The following is a 16168-nucleotide window of genomic DNA, read 5'->3' as shown; positions in this document are numbered from 1 at the left end:
GTTGGAAACAGAAGATTAGAAGATAGAAAGAACCTTCTCATAGCTGAGAGACAGACAAAAGACTCACACCCCAAAAATTCCCTCCCTGACTTTGAAAAATCCAGTTTCCTGATTGGTCCTCTGGTCAGGTGTTTGGTTCCCTTTGTTAACCCTTTACAGGTAAAAGAAACATTAACCCTTAGCTATCTATTTATGACAGGGCCATTGCTATACTTGTCTGACCTTAGAACAGGTACTTTAACTGAAAGTTTATGGAAGATTTAAGTTTACTTTCTGGAACAAATATAAAATCATACTCTTGCCTAATATAAGGCTTTCTTTGGAGTATATCTGAAATAAATAAGGCAGCACTAACTATACTTCTGTAATTTAAAATATTCAAATATATAAATTAGTTATTTCATACAGTAATATCAGTAGTTGTACTGAGGCTATCTCATCTATCTACTTGATATGCTTAAGTTTGGTGGGGTGGGGCGGGGCGCATTCCCTTACTCTTTCTTCTTGAAGAGATCCACAAAATGTCCTTCATGGGCAAAGGTGGGAGGAACTCTGCCAAAGAGATGACTTCCATGAGGATGAAGTGTGATCTTTCCACGTAGGTCCCTTTTTGCATGTGCAGTTAGGCTCTATTTATTTTAACCAGCTATACGAACTGATGTTCTTGCTTTTTGTTTTGTAGAGTATGGATCACTTTGATGACATTGGCCCCAGTGTTGTTATGGCTTCCCCAGGTATGATGCAGAGTGGCTTATCCAGAGAATTGTTTGAGAGCTGGTGTACTGATAAGAGAAATGGAGTAATAATAGCAGGGTATTGTGTTGAAGGAACACTTGCCAAGGTGAGTTATTACCATTTGACTGCCATGGTAGTTAGTTTATATGTTGCATTAAAAGGAGCGATCCCTGGTTGGATTATTTATTTGAACTTGTTAAACAATAGTATTGTTGTCATGTATGGATGACCGAATACAACCAAAGCCAATTGTACCCTGCAAAAAAACAAATGAAATGTCCAGTAAAATTGCAGATGACAATTTTCAGTAACAGTCTATTCTTAAATGAAAAAATCTTTCCATATACTATTAAAGAATTAGCAGGTAGCTTGTCCCAAGAAAGTGTGATTAACATACTTCTCCCCTTCACTACTCCCACATGATCTTTCAATTTTTTGCCCTTATCCTGATCCCACTGGAGTCAATGATTGAACTCCCACTTACATCAGAGATCAGATTGGGATACCTAGCACTTTCACTTGCTTTGAAGTTGCAATCAGGAAAGGACCTCAGAATCCAATTCTGCAATCAGAGATAGATACACATACCTTGTATTGATTTCAATGAGAATTATGGTCATATGTATGAGGGCCAAGTGAAGTCCTAAATGTTCTGTGTAAGGACAGGATGCAAGTATGTGTTTAATTTTTTTAGGACTGATCCCAGGTGTTTATAATGTATATATGTTTTATAATGTATATTTTTTCAAATATTTACCACTTAAACCAACTGCAGATATTTATTTTTCTGGTTCTGAAAGTGAAAAAATGGATATTTTGTAGAAGATTTTTCAAACACTTTGTTTATTGAAAGGAGTACTTTTCTTTTGTGACAGCACATAATGTCTGAACCTGAAGAGATCACAACTATGTCAGGGCAGAAGCTCCCATTGAAGATGTCTGTAGACTACATTTCTTTCTCTGCTCACACGGATTACCAACAAACCAGCGAGTTTATCAGGGCACTGAAACCTCCGCATGTGGTTAGTGTGCATGTTCATTATTTCTTAGGCATATAGGTCGTGTCATTGGTTCATCAAATCTAGTATAGTGCCTCCGGCAGTGCCCAGTCCTTGCTGCTTCAAAGGTAGGCAAAACACTTCTCACCATGTTGCACCAGCAAAATTTAAATACCTGGTTCATTTGCAGCACTGCTATGGATGTGTTGTGGTGACTTCCCTGAGATGAGCTTACTCTATACCAGTGGTCCCCAACTTTTTTGGCTGGCGGGCACCAGCCAAAGGACCACTGCGGCAGTGGAGCACCTGCCGAAATACCACCGAATTTTGGCGGCATTTCGGCGGCGATGCCTCTCGATGACACCACTTGCCGTCAACAAACAACATCATCAAGAGGCATCCTCGCCGAAATTCGGGGGCGACGCCTCTCAATGACATCACTTGTTGGTGACAGGCATCGTTATCGAGAGGCGTCCCTGCAGAAATGCCGCTGAAATTCGGCGGCATTTCGGCAGGTGCTCTCCCGGGAGCCAGGATGCGGGCGTCTGCAGGCACCGTGTTGGGACCACTGCTCTATACCATGTTGCAGCAGTTAAGTTCTACGTATGTGGCTACTTATAAGATACACTACAGAACAAATACAATGTGGCATCTGGTCACTCTTGCCAAAGTGAATCATGGAATAGGTGGGTTTCCAGGTATTTTGGAAGAATAGCAGGAGGTTATTTAGTAAAAATTATTTGCGATGGAGTTTGTTCCAAGTGACCAGGGCAATGCGAAAGGAGGTGTAGAGATGCCAATGAAGACAAGAGGAACAGTTGGAAAAGCTTGAGCAAAGCACTGGGAGCAGGAGGAGATGAGAGCAGGGAGAGAGTTATAGGGTGCTGTGAAAATGAGGAGTGGAATTTGAAACCTAAAATAGGGAGAAAAAGAATATCTGTGCCAGCAGCTCCTTTCAAGAAAGGGGGAAGCAGGGGAAAAGGAAGCTGAACTTGATATTTATAAGCTTATTAATGTTAATGAAGCTTTAAGTTTAAATTCATGAGCAGTTCATGAATATATATGCATACATGTGCATTGCATGCAAATGTATATAAACATGGCTAACTGTGACTTTTCTAGTTAAACAGAAGAACTTTATACATTCCTTTTTCATAACAAAATACTAGCAGCTAGTCCATCTAGTAAAATAAGTAAAATCTGTGTAGATTTTTGTACCTGCACTCATCGTGGTAGCTAAGTACTTTTATAACGCAAACTGCACTGGATAGAATACAAAGGCAAATGTGGAACTGACCAGAGTGTAGTACAGTTGACATTACCAATATTGGTTGCCCAAGAAATTGTATATATTTTTTAAACATGCACAGGAAATCAGCAACTTTCTTGGATGATTTATTTAATGAAGTGCTCCTTTTGAGAGCATACCCCTTGTTAATTGCGAAACTGTCTCTTGTAGATTTTAGTGCATGGTGAGCAGAACGAAATGGCCAGATTGAAAGCAGCGTTGATACGAGAATATGAGGATAATGATGAAGTTCACATAGAAGTTCACAATCCTAGGAATACTGAGGCTGTGACATTAAACTTCAGAGGAGAAAAACTTGCCAAGGTATATGATTGATGTTTTCTTAACCATAGCACAGCATTTTCCTCTTTGATGAGGGTTATGTTTCTCCTTCAGGAATATGCCTGCTTTTAATCAATTTCAGATTGTGTTTCTGGACAACTTCAGTATACTATGAGAGGGACATAGTGTAAACACTATTTTTTTTTCAGTCTGCCAAGGTCTGTGCTGATACGGACAAGTCTGTCAATGCTTTTAGTCTCTTGATCTCATTCCATATGGAACGTGTTCCAGGACAGCAGCCCTAGATAATCTCTTAACAAAGAATAGTACACTAATCTCTGTAGTGTCAGGTCACTGATATTTATGGAATGAATGATGTAACAAATTTCATTTGCAAGTCAGGAAACCATTAGTAAAATCCCACGCACCTCAAAAAGACTGTGTGTGTGTAATATAAAAATTACAGAAAAAGAGAGAGAGAAAAAATAAACCACTATATATTTTGACTGGATTAAATAACATTTGCTGACTCCATTCAGACACTCTCTTAAAATTAACACTCTTGAGTGTCTCCCATCTCTAGATACTTTAGGGATGGGATGACACGTGTTAAAAATGGGATTATCCAGTGGAAGATATTATATGCACTGGTTACTTTTTCTGATTTTTGGAACATGATAGTGAAACTACAAAGGGAATCCAAAGATAATATATTTTACCTAAAGATCTTTCTTGAAAAACAAAGATTTACATTTGAATATAGTAGATATTCTTGACAGTTAATGGATCTCCAGTGTTCCAGACTCTCTTGAAGAATGAAGGGAGTTATGACAAATGACAACTTTATTTGATGCAATGTTAAATCTTGCAATAAAAGCTGTGAATATTGGACTAGCTGAGAGCAACTGTGCACAAGTGACCTTACAGTGGTACAGATAGAAAAATCTATTCATCAATAGCATTTTTCATTTATCCCCCCCCAAAAAATCTATTTTGGACACTGATTTGATAGTTTGTCCAAAATTGTTATATAACCAACTTTCTCTCTGCGGAATACAGCCTTTATTTTTTTTTAAATGTTACACAAAGATTTAAAGAAGGAGTTTTTGAAAAATGAGTAAGTGGTATTCATTAAGCATCTGATCCTACTCCCAACAAAATCAATGGCAAAAATCACATAGACTTCCATGGGGCAGGATCAGTTGACCTCTTCCAGCCTCGTTGACCAAGTATTTCTAGACTCAGAGGTGGGTGGAGTATATAGAGTATATATCAATATGCACGCATACATCATTTGTATGCATGCTCTTCTGGAAATAACCCTCACTGAATATGTCTACTTAAGGGTTATCTGTATAATTCTAGATATATTATTATTTTTTTGGAAGTAGGTATTTTACAAATCCCTGCACTCAAACAGCACTTTAGAGATGTTTTTTTTAAAGGCAAAGTTTTTGTCACTGAAGAGCTTACAATCTAAATTAGGAAAATATAGAAAAAAATAAAGGTAATGACATATAATGTACATTAGTTTGTACAGAGAATCTATAATAGCAAAGTCAATCTGTGGACTTCTGTATCTATGAATTCCCAGCATCCCTTTCTAGCCGGTACAGTCCTAAAACTTGCGTCATAATACACATTGTGCTGTTCTTGGAGGACGTAATAGTTACCTGCAAGGGTTATGCCAAAAGTCAGAAGCTAATTTGTAAGATTTCAGAAGTGGAAAAGCATATATGGCTGCTGTTTAAGATGTAATTGGTGTTGAATTGTAATAAAAATACCATAGTAAGAGCCTGAGAAATCTGATCCACAGGCTTCCTTGTTGTTCTGCCAGTTAGTGACACCAAACACCATAAACAAAGGAGATGAAAAATGTGTTGATAGTACTTATGATGTCACTTGCTTTGGCTGAGAAACTAGAAAGTCTGCAGCTCTGATTCTTTATGGGAATCAGTTGACCATATATATACTTCTCATCACTTGTGTGTTAAGCAGACCATGTGTGTATGTTCTATATGACAGCTGTTGTAAATGAAATATGTCACAAGATTTGAATATCATTCTATTATCCAAATCTTTCTGTTGTGTTGTGCCTTTGAAACGTGCTTGCTATCAAAGATTACTCTATATGTATCCTTTGGCCATGTTGTGAGCTTCCAGTGGTGATATCTTCAGTTGTTTAAAAAGGAGCCTGCATTTCATCTGCAGAGTTAACCTCCATCCACCACAGCTTCAGTTTTCCCGATAACAATTTTGATTTTTCTCTTTTCGACAGGTGATGGGGTTTTTAGCAGATAAAAAGCCAGAGCAAGGACAGCGAGTTTCAGGGATCCTGGTTAAAAGAAACTTTAACTATCACATCCTTTCTCCATGTGACCTCTCAAGTAAGTGAAGATGACATACCGTCATGTGCTCAGTAACTAAGCTGAGTTTCCTGTTTTAAAGGCAAAAGATGTATAGGACCTTATATTTGATGCATTATGTTTCTACAATTTCTGTGTGATCAGTAATTGGCTGGCATCAATTTTTAAACTTTTATTTAGGCTAAGTATGGGGGAAAGTTGGTTGATATGGGTTATTTACAGCAGTACAGGAATGTTTGTAATATGAAATACCTGTCAGAGACCATTCAGAATGATAGAGAGGGTTTATGGGTAAAGAACACTGGCATTTGCAAGCTTTCTGCCACTATTTTCCTTTCCCTCCTGCAATGGCGGATGGTAACCTTAAGCCTTGGACTGAATCTATGTATTGAAGACCAGCATTTTTTTTTTTTGGTATGGCCTTAACCTATGCACCACTTGCCCTGCCACACATCTGAGTTTACATTGTGTATAACTGGACAACGTTATGAAGTTTGGGTTTGGTATGATGCAAAGAATGGTACATAAATAGAATCAACAACAAACACTTACATCTTTTAGAACAACTTCTCAAATCTGAATTTGCAGAAAGTCTGAAATAAGGTTGAGACCTACAAAGTTAACTGCTCTGTTCATTTCAGTGGGTGAAGTCTGTCACCTTCAACAATTTCACAGCTGATCGCATTAGCAGAAAAATCAAACTTCTGTTCCTACTTGTCATTGTTGGATTTGGGGCAGATATTAAGGTGGGGCAGTAGGGCAACTAGCTGCTATCGTTGGTTGCTGGAGTGAGAAACAAGGAATTCAAACCCTTCCTCTGTCCCTGCCCAAAAACAGGGAGAGAAAAAAATGCATTCCCTCCCTGGTACCAGAAACCAAAACCACCTCCCATTCCTGTGTGGATGCCAAAAATACCATAGATGGTGAAGGTGGGCCCTGGCCAGTTGTCGAAGCAAGCTTTCCCGTGACAGCTTCTAAAATGCATTTATTAGTTTTTAGTACAAAAATGTGCAGCAAATTGAAAACTTAAAATGTGCAGAAAGCATGATTTGATTTAAATGTATTCTCAAAATAAATAATACAAGGAACAATAAGTTGATCGAACAGGACAGTGAGGACAAGGGGACTTGTGGGAGACAGTGCATCCCTGCTGCATAATTTACATCTAATGTGCCACATAACATACAGGGCCTTGCCCATGCCTTAATTACAGACCCAATCTTCTTCTTGTAAACTACAACTGGGTTTTTTGTTTTGTTTTTCTGTTTTCTGCCAACTGTATGTAAACTTTTGGAATCAACAATAACCACCATTTCTCAGCACTGGAAAATCTATTTTTTTAGAAAGTATCTTTTAAAGGACTAACTTCCTTTTCTTTTTTTAATTCTTTCAGATTACACTGATTTGGCTATGAGCACTGTAACACAGACACAAGCCATTCCATATTCTGGTCCTTTCAATCTGCTTTATTACCAGCTACAGAAACTGACAGGTCTGTGTATTTGAAAAGAGATGTTCAACATCTATTGTCATTTCTTTAAAGGTTTTTGTTTTGTTTTAATTCTATTTCTTAGGGAAATCTGAGTGGTAAATTCTGCTGTCCTCTTACTAACTAAGCTATTAATAATTTGTTGCAAATTTTCACAAGCTTCGTTAGATTCTCACTGGCCTTGCCAGAGCCATCATAGGAGCACAAGTGGGGGATCTTTGTGGGATTCTCCTGTGTATACACTGCTACCCCGATATAATGCGAACTGATATAACACAAATTCAGATATAAACGGTAAAGCAGTGCTCCGGGGGTGGGCAGAGCTGCGCACTCCAGCAGATCAAAGCAAGTTTAATATAACGTTGTTTCACCTATAACATGGTAAGATTTTTTGGCTCCCGAGGACAGCGTTATATCGAGGTAGAGGTGTATAATGTAAAACAATGAGCATGGGGAAAATATGGGATTCCCAAAATCCCTAGCCAGATTTAAACTTCAGCAACTTTCACCTGCAGGTTGTTGGTCAAAATCCAATTCATTTGTCAATAACTGAAAAATATCCAACTGGTATTCAGTTACCTGTGTTAAAATTATTCTGGTCTTCAATTGGTTTCTAGTAGTTAAATGTCTTTCTCACAATAAGTGCCACCAAAATTATTATCCCATTAGTAGTTTTAGCAGAGGCAATAGCTTAGACACACTGACTGAAGCATCCTTCTCTCACCGCTAGAAGTCGTCTCCAAGGCTATGTCTACACTGCAAGCCAGTACTGTGATTCCCCTACTAGTGTGCCATGAGCTAGCATGAGTATAAATAGTAATGTAACCACAGTAACACAGGTAATGGCAGCAGACGCATGTCTGAGCCATGCCGAGTACAAGCCTGCCTGAAACTGGTGGTAAGTTTCCCTTGTCTCCCAGTTGCCACAACTCTCCCTCTCCTAGCTTCAGAGGTGCAACAAGCACTGGCCCACCATTCAACTATATGAATTTGTTTGTTTGTATTTCTAGTGCTTTTTTTCTTTAACGTTGTAGACAACATATGTATAAAAGCTTAAGGAATTTGATTCTGAGGTTCATAAGTATTTGGGAAAGAAGTGATTAACTAAAACAGGAAGCACACCTTCCCAAATTGTCAGTGAAACAGTGAGAACATTTTAAGTCCTGCCTTTTGGATGCTGTTTGCTGAAACACTTACTCCAGAATGAGAAATGGATATAAAATAAGGGCAAAGAAAATCAATTTTTTTTCTTCCTTGGTATCTTAGTAAGTGTATTGTACATCCACTGTACAATACACTGGGCTAAAAATGATAGTCATATACCTCGCCATTTACTTAGTTTCCTCTTGAGAAAAGAATCAGTCAACCTTAAAGTCTAATTTCTTTTTAGAAGACAAAGAAAGAAGCAGGTTAAGAACATAAGAACGGCCGTACCCGCTCAGACCAAAGGTCCATCTAGCCCAGTATCTGTCTACCGACAGTGGCCAATGCCAGGTGCTCCAGAGAGAGTGAAGCTAACAGGCAATGATCAAGTGATCTCTCTCCTGCCATCCGTCTCCATCCTCTGATGAACAGAGGCTAGGGACGCCATTCTTTACCCTTCCTGGCTAATAGCCATGTATGGACTTAGCCACCATGAATTTATCCCACTTCCCTTTTAAACACTGTTATAGGCCAGCCTTCACACCTCCTCGTAGGATTCCACAAGTGACTATTGCTGTGTAAGCACTTCCTTTATTTTTAAACCTGTGCTACCTATTAATTTGTCATTCTTGTAACTTCTCTAGTTCTTTATTATGGAGGAATGTATTAACTTTTCCTATCCACGTTCTCTACATCACTCATAGATTTATATACCTATATCATATCCCCCTTATCTCCTCTTCCAAGCTGAAGCCCTAGCCTCTTAATCTTCCTCGTATGGACCCTCTCCAAAACCCCTATCCTAAGTTGCCGTTTCTGAACCTTTTCTATGCTAGAATATCTTTTTTGAGGTAGAAGACCTACATCTTGTACGCAGATCAATTTCAGCGACCATGGATAATAAGGCAATAATAATATTCTCAGTCTTATCTCCTATCCCCTTTTATGATTCCTAACATCTTTTTGCTTTTTGATCACTCTCACACTCATGGACATCTTCAGATAACTATCCACGATGACGCCAAGATCTTTTTCCTGACTTCTATAGTAAATTAGCCCCCTCATATTATATGATATAGTTGGGTTATTTTCAATGTGCATCATTCACATTATCACATTAAATTCATGCCATTTTTGCCAATATTATATTGTGAATCTTTTTGAAGTTCTTACCAATTCTGCTTTGTCTAACTATTTGAGTAGTTTAGTATCATCGCACTTCCCACCTCACTGTTTACCCCTTTCTCCAAGATCATTTATAAATAATTGCATAGAATTGTCTAGACGAACCCTTTGGGAACAACCACTAATTACCCCTCTCCATTCTGAGAACTTTACCATTAATTCCTACCCTTGTTCCCTTCTTTAAGCCATCTCAATCCATGAAAGACTTTTCCGTTTACCCATGACGGCTAATTTAATAAGAGCCTTTGGTGAGGACCTGTCAAAGTTTCGGGAAATCTAAGTACACTGTGTCACTGATCCCCTTGTCACATTTTACCCCTTCAAAGAACTCTGATAGATTCGTCAACACATTTCCCTTTACAAAACCATTGTTGACTATCTGCCTCAACAGTTTATGTTTTTTATTATTACAATTTTATTCTAACTTTATTTACTAACTTTGCCAGTACCGACTTTAACTTACCGTTACTAATTGCCGATCACCTGTAAGCCTTTTTAAATATAGCATACATTAGCTAACCAGTCATTGGTACCAAGCTGATAAAGACAGCGTTACAACCTTTATTATAGTTCCGCAACTTCATATTTGAGTTCTTTTCAAACTCTTGGGTGAATGCCATCTGGTGCGGGGACTTTTAAGGGAGTTTAAATCAATTAATTCCCAAAACTCTCTAGTACACTTCAATCTTGACATTCCTCAATGTCACCTACAAGCCAATTCTAGTTGAGAATCTCCCTAACATCCTCAGCCGTGAAGACTGAAGCAAAGAATCCATTTAGTTTCTCCGCAATTACTTTATCGTCTTTAAGCACTCCTTTTGTATTTCGATCGTCAAGGGGCCCCACCGGTTGTTTAGCAGGCTTCCTGCTTCTGATGTACTTAAAAAACATTTTGTTATTAACTTTGGAGTTTATTTAATTGTAAATATTTAAATTAAAATAATGGAAGATGTATCTAAATCCCCTAGACTTCTTTGACAATCTCAACCTTCATTTGTTGTATCTGACTGCATGATTTACATTCATTTAATTCTGACGCTCTCCAGGCCACTTTACTATTTGCTTGGCTACTTTAAATTCCATACATTACTTCTTACACAAGAAAATATTCTTACAACGTGTTGTTTTCTACACAGGTTGTAAAACTTGGTATTTGTGGGATCTAGCATCTTTGTAGCAGTCTTCACTAACAAGGTTAATTGTGACCAGATACTTAACACAGTTAATATTAACAAGAAGGGAGAAGGGCCTTGGGTTAGAATAGAGAAAGAACAGGTTAAAGAATACTGCTTTTTTCTACTGGTGTGTTTATTTAATGCACTGTACTGTTAAACCATATCAACTGGAACAGCTAATATGGCCAGTATTACACACTAAAAAGCCAAACAGTGTCATGGAATGCATGGAGGAGTATGTGTTTGAGGGGGAAGAAATGGATTGCATATATATGGCCCACACAGATATATTTTCCTGTGCAAATATAGGTACTCCGTTTTATGATGACTTTTTTTTGCTATATAATTTGCTCTCATTAAGCAATTTTTGCCACATTGTAGGTGATGTAGAGGAAATCGAAATCCAGCAAAAGCCAGCCTTGAAGGTTTTCAAAAATATTACTGTGATCCAGGAACCTGGCATGGTGGTACTTGAGGTAAGTGTGAAAAGGGGGAGAAAGAAATATTCCATTCCCTGTTTTGTAGAAACCAGTGTCACCGATAGTGGCTTTGGTGCTGAGTTAAATGAGGGATCATTAAGTTATTTGTGCTGGGTATCAAGTTAAAGGTATAAAGTCACTGGTAAAGTTTCCTTCAGTGGTCATCTTACTCTGATATGTGTCATTTTATTTAACCTTTTAAAATGTTTATTTCACTTCTTCACTGCAGTTAGATACCCCAGGAGGTTTGATGTGTAAGCATCAGCGTTCTTGCCACTAGTATTAGAGAGAAACTTCACTAACACCTTTCTGAGGAGGCACTTGCCTATCAATGCTAGTCATTAACTAGCACTGTATAAATGCTTTAAAAAGAATAGAGCAATTCTATACTGGTCCAAATTTCAGACCCAGTGCCATATTCTCCCTGGCAAATAGTAGTTGAAAATAATGCCAAGACTATGTTCATTTCCTGAAGAAGCGTCTCAGATCATTTGATAGTAATCCTTCTAGTGTGTCCAAAGAGAGTGAAAACAAAGGAGAAGGAGCCTCTGGAATTCGAGAATGTGTCATGGTGGGGAATGGAGAACTTCTAGGTGACTCCATTTTCAATTCACAAAGTTATATTTATTTTAAAATTAATATAGTGCAAAATGTATCCAAGGCTAGGGAAGTTAGCCTCTTCAGCACAAATCAGAGTATAGAGTCAAGAGAATTTCATGGCTGTTATGACATTTGTATTTTGTATTATTCATTGTGTCTAGATTATGCTATTGCCAGAGTATTATTATTAATTATTATTATTTTTCAGTGGGTAGCAAATCCTGCAAATGATATGTATGCAGACACTGTAACAACAGTGATCCTGGAAGTTCAGTCAAATCCCAAAATACAGAAAGGTATTACATTTAATTTGTGTGTATTTAATTGTAGCATACTCCTTAGCATCTGTGCTGTTGAGAATCTTAGCAGACTTTTTCATTATGATACATTTATTTTCATTATGAAGCAAAACACTTATTAATGAGCAAACAGACTTGCTGTTTAAAAACAAAACTGATTTGATTTGTATTGTTGGTTAATTGGATTCTTTTATATGTAAATGGCAACTTGTGCATTAATACATGGAAAAATTACAGCCATATTATTATAGAAGAGATGAAGTGGTTTACATGTACAAAGTTAAAAGAAAGCCAAATTTAACATTGTAAGTGATTCACGGTACTACATCTAAATATTTATTTTAGCCTCGCATTTGAAAGTCCTGTTTAGTAGTGTTTGTATTTTGCCTAGTTTTAGATATATACCCATTGACATCAGTAACCAAATAGCATTACTGGATCATAACAGACTTATTGTGTCAGATGCTGGATGTGAGGTTGCTAATTAGCTCAAGTAACAAAGCAACTTTGCTGAGACTAATAGTGGTGGTGTCTTATGACTAGTTCATATATGAGCCTGTATTTTATTGTCTTAATGAACTGGAACAGGGGCTGCACGATGTATTGAAATGTACTGGTGAAGTTGTTTTCAGTTAGTAGAAAGTATGAAGAACGGTGTGGCACTCCAAGAGGATGAACATTTATGGGACTGTGCAGCATGATGGTAGTAGAAATTTAAAAGTTGGATAAATAACAGTAATGAACATTGGCAAAAACAGTCTAAAAGTTCTCATATCCTCTGTGGTCTGTACCATATACTCTTTGCCAATACATATTTTTATGCTTGAAACACATGCATTCTTCTTCATATTAAGGGCCAAACCAAATTCTGCCTTCCTATGCTCTTGCTTATCAATGAAAATTGATGAGAGCTGTATGTGTATCTGAGAGCAGGATCTAGTCCTCAATTTTGGACATGGTCACGTAATTTGGACCAAAATTTTGGTTCTTGGGGAAGGAGGAAATTTACAAAACGTAATATTTACAACCTATGTGTAGGTTTTTGTTTTGTTTTTTAAAATAATAGATGCTATTCTGTTTTACCTTAAGCATTCCCTGCTGTACTTGCAGCCTTTTATAGTGGAGTGCCAGCACTGCTATAGTTAAGGTTAAAACGAGCTTTCTTTTTAAAGTTTGATTCTAAGTGCTCTAACATCTGTATGATTACTTGGATTGCCTTGATATTTGGTGTGCCTCATAGAGGTGTGGGGTTCAGTTATACTTACCCAAATTTCTGGCTATTTGACCAGGGGGTTCCCTAGAAACAGCACACTTCCTCCCTTGGAAAAGAAACAGCTTTTCTTAAAGATGACATGTTTTATCAATATTTTTTTTCGCACGGGTAGGGTTGCAATCATCATACTGGGGTCTCAGACACTTAAGAGTTACCCCAACAGAGGGCATGCCACCTACTAGCCTCTTAGAGGAAATCAAATCACAATCTCATTAGTCAGTTTGGTTCTCCAGTTAGGCATTCACAAGCACTTCTAAGCCATATCTACACTACACACTTTGGTCGACACAAGTTATGTCTGCAGAAAGCTGCCGTGGTTAGTATATCACTTGTGCAAATATATACTTAGCTCCTTATGTTGGTGCTGTGTGCACTCACCAGGAGTGCTTGTGCCAATGTGCAGTGTGGTGCACCATGGATAGGTATCTCAGTGTGCAACCCACCACCATCCAGTACACTGTGTTTTGGGAAGTTTTGACAATGCATGGTGCGGCAGAAACAAGTCACACAGGGGTGACTGGGAGCAAGGGGATAACTTCCCAAAGTGCAAGTGTCTCCATCCCATAATTTCATCTATATATCCCATAATTTTCACGCCTTGTTTAAAAATGTCACAAACCCGTGCAGTCCTCCCCATCTGCCTACTCTGGCAGAAGCATGGAAGCTGCATAGCTCTGCACTATTGTCCTGAGCATTGCAAGCACAGAATCCATGATCCTCTGCTATTTGCAGAGCGATAAGAAGAACTGAATCAGCTGGGAGCATGATGATTTCCTGGAAGACAGATTGCTGTGGGACATAGCAAAGAACCAATTCCAGGTTGTTGATGGCATTTGTAGAGCAGCTGCAGATGGTGGAGTGCCACTTCTGGGCCCAAGAAACAAGCACTGACTGGTGGGATCGCCTCCTAATGCAGGCTTGGGATGATGAGCAGTGACTGCAGAACCTTCGGATGTGCAAAGCCAGGTTTCTCTTTGAGTGCTTGTTCATGTTGATTCCATTCTAGGTGTGCGTGCGCCCACATGCATCGCCATCAGAGATTTTTGCCTTAGCGGTACCTGTGGGGCCAGTTGTGGCACCCTCTAGAGTGCCACACTCATGCCATGGTATATCAGGTACTGCTGGCCCATGACCTCTCAGTTCCTTCTTACCACTGGTGGTGTCAGTCGGAGCACCTTTCTTGCTTGACAAGAGCTAGCAGTTTTTTTCTCTTGGACTTCGTGCCTTCGGGCCTCTTGTACATTGTTAATAGTATTAAGAAGTTATTAAGTAGTTCTTAAGTGTTAGTTAGTTAATAGTCAGGGTCCCAGTGGGGACTTTGCCCCAGAGTGGGGCATGCCCCGGGCTCCTGGGTTTAAGCCCTGCTCAGATGGCAGCAGGCCTATGCCTGTGAATGACTTCCATAATAGCTGCCTTAAGTGCTTGGGGGAGTCACACATTAAGAAGTGTTGCCGGATCTGCAGGAACTTTTGGTCTTGCACCCAAAAGGAGAGGGGTGTTCGCCTCATGGCTCTCCTGATGGAGTCCACCCTCCACTCGGCTTCCAAGCCTTTTACGGAGGCTGCATTGAATGCCTCTGCCTCCGTGCACAGCTGTCGGCACTGGCCTCTTCCCAACACAGTTCATCGTTGCCTGTACTGAAAATGAGGGCTAAGAAGCACTCTCCAGCACCGAACAAGAAGGCCCAGAGTTCATCCAGCAAAGGACCCGGGCCTGCCCACCAGCCTTCGCTGGAGCCATGTGAGCATGCCTCCACAGCTGGGGCTCTTAGCCCCTTTAAAGGTCCACCACTGGCTCCTGGGAGCAGTATGGGACTTGCAGCCCTGCCTGCACCATCATCATCCCAAGCCCAGACGCAGAGAGATCACATGTCTCCACCTGCCCCTATGATGTCTTCAGTGTTGCAGGACAGGCTAAAGCTCCCCAAGAGGGCAAGCCCGCCATTAAGGCCCTGCAGAGGGTGGGGGAGCACTGCCAGTTGCCAGAGAAGAAACAAAGGTCACCACTGCATGGAGGATCCCAAGGCAGGTCCCACACTCATCCCTTGGTGTCCCAATCTCACTGTTGGTCTACCAGACCTTCCTTCTGGTCTCCTCAGCGCTACTCTCCGGCATGGGGTCGATGCTCCCCACACTATGACTGGCATTGCTCACCTTCTTGCCGATCTACCTCTAGACATCAGTCTAGAGACAGGAAGGGGAGGGTGAGCTGGAAATGGTGGAGGCAGGGAACTTGCTACATGTTGCGGGGGATTATGAGTGAAAACGCACACACATACACACCCCTTCCCTCACATGCTTAAAGTTCCTATAATCGCCATGTAATAAAGCTGCCAAGTAATTGGGACATAAACCATGTCTGAGATTTCTCTCACCAGCTCTGCTAGCAACTATACACTCCCATCATTTCAAGAACCATTATCCCCATTCCACTACAACAAAGTGGGAAAGGGGAGAGACTTGTAGGAATCACAAAGCAACCATGCACCCTGATGGAGACAACAGTGGACTGGGACTCAAAAAACCTAGACTCTGTTCTTAGCTCTGCCGTTGGCCTGTGGCATTACTTTGGCCAAGTCACTTTACCGCTCTTTGCCTCACTTTCCCCGTCCGTGCAATGCAGATAATTATGTTTCCCTTCTGAAACTCTACCAATGAAAAGCGCTGTATAAAAGTTAGGTGGTGGTATTATTTCCTGGCCACCATAGCCTCTGAATTGCAAGTCTACGTGATCATTACAACTGCCTAAATCACCACTAAGGCCAGGTCTACACTGCGACTTTAAATCGGTTTAATGGCCGATATACCGATTTAACGCTGTATCCGTTCACATGACGTCGTCATTAATATCGATTTT

General features: G+C 39.7%; 2 protein-coding genes across 3 annotated transcripts in view; one reads left to right on the top strand and one right to left on the bottom strand.

The window, feature by feature from the left end:
• The window catches only part of ADAM17 (ADAM metallopeptidase domain 17), a 443735-nt gene that overhangs the window by 320773 nt on the left and 106794 nt on the right, over nt 1–16168 (bottom strand). The gene's annotated exons all lie outside the window — the stretch shown is intronic.
• CPSF3 (cleavage and polyadenylation specific factor 3) overlaps nt 1–16168 on the top strand; it is a 62570-nt gene that overhangs the window by 36665 nt on the left and 9737 nt on the right. For both annotated transcript variants that reach the window (XM_075063684.1, XM_075063685.1), the window contains exons 9-15: nt 683–841; nt 1611–1757; nt 3193–3345; nt 5582–5690; nt 7063–7161; nt 11043–11137; nt 11949–12036. In XM_075063684.1, coding sequence (XP_074919785.1) covers nt 683–841; nt 1611–1757; nt 3193–3345; nt 5582–5690; nt 7063–7161; nt 11043–11137; nt 11949–12036 — 850 coding nt within the window. The remainder of the gene's footprint in view (nt 1–682; nt 842–1610; nt 1758–3192; nt 3346–5581; nt 5691–7062; nt 7162–11042; nt 11138–11948; nt 12037–16168) is intronic.

This window comes from Chelonoidis abingdonii, chromosome 3 (genome assembly GCF_003597395.2).
Source record: "Chelonoidis abingdonii isolate Lonesome George chromosome 3, CheloAbing_2.0, whole genome shotgun sequence".
NCBI lineage: Eukaryota > Metazoa > Chordata > Testudines > Testudinidae > Chelonoidis > Chelonoidis abingdonii.
The sequence above is the reverse complement of the archived record's forward strand: the minus strand, read 5'-3'. Positions and strand labels throughout refer to the sequence as shown.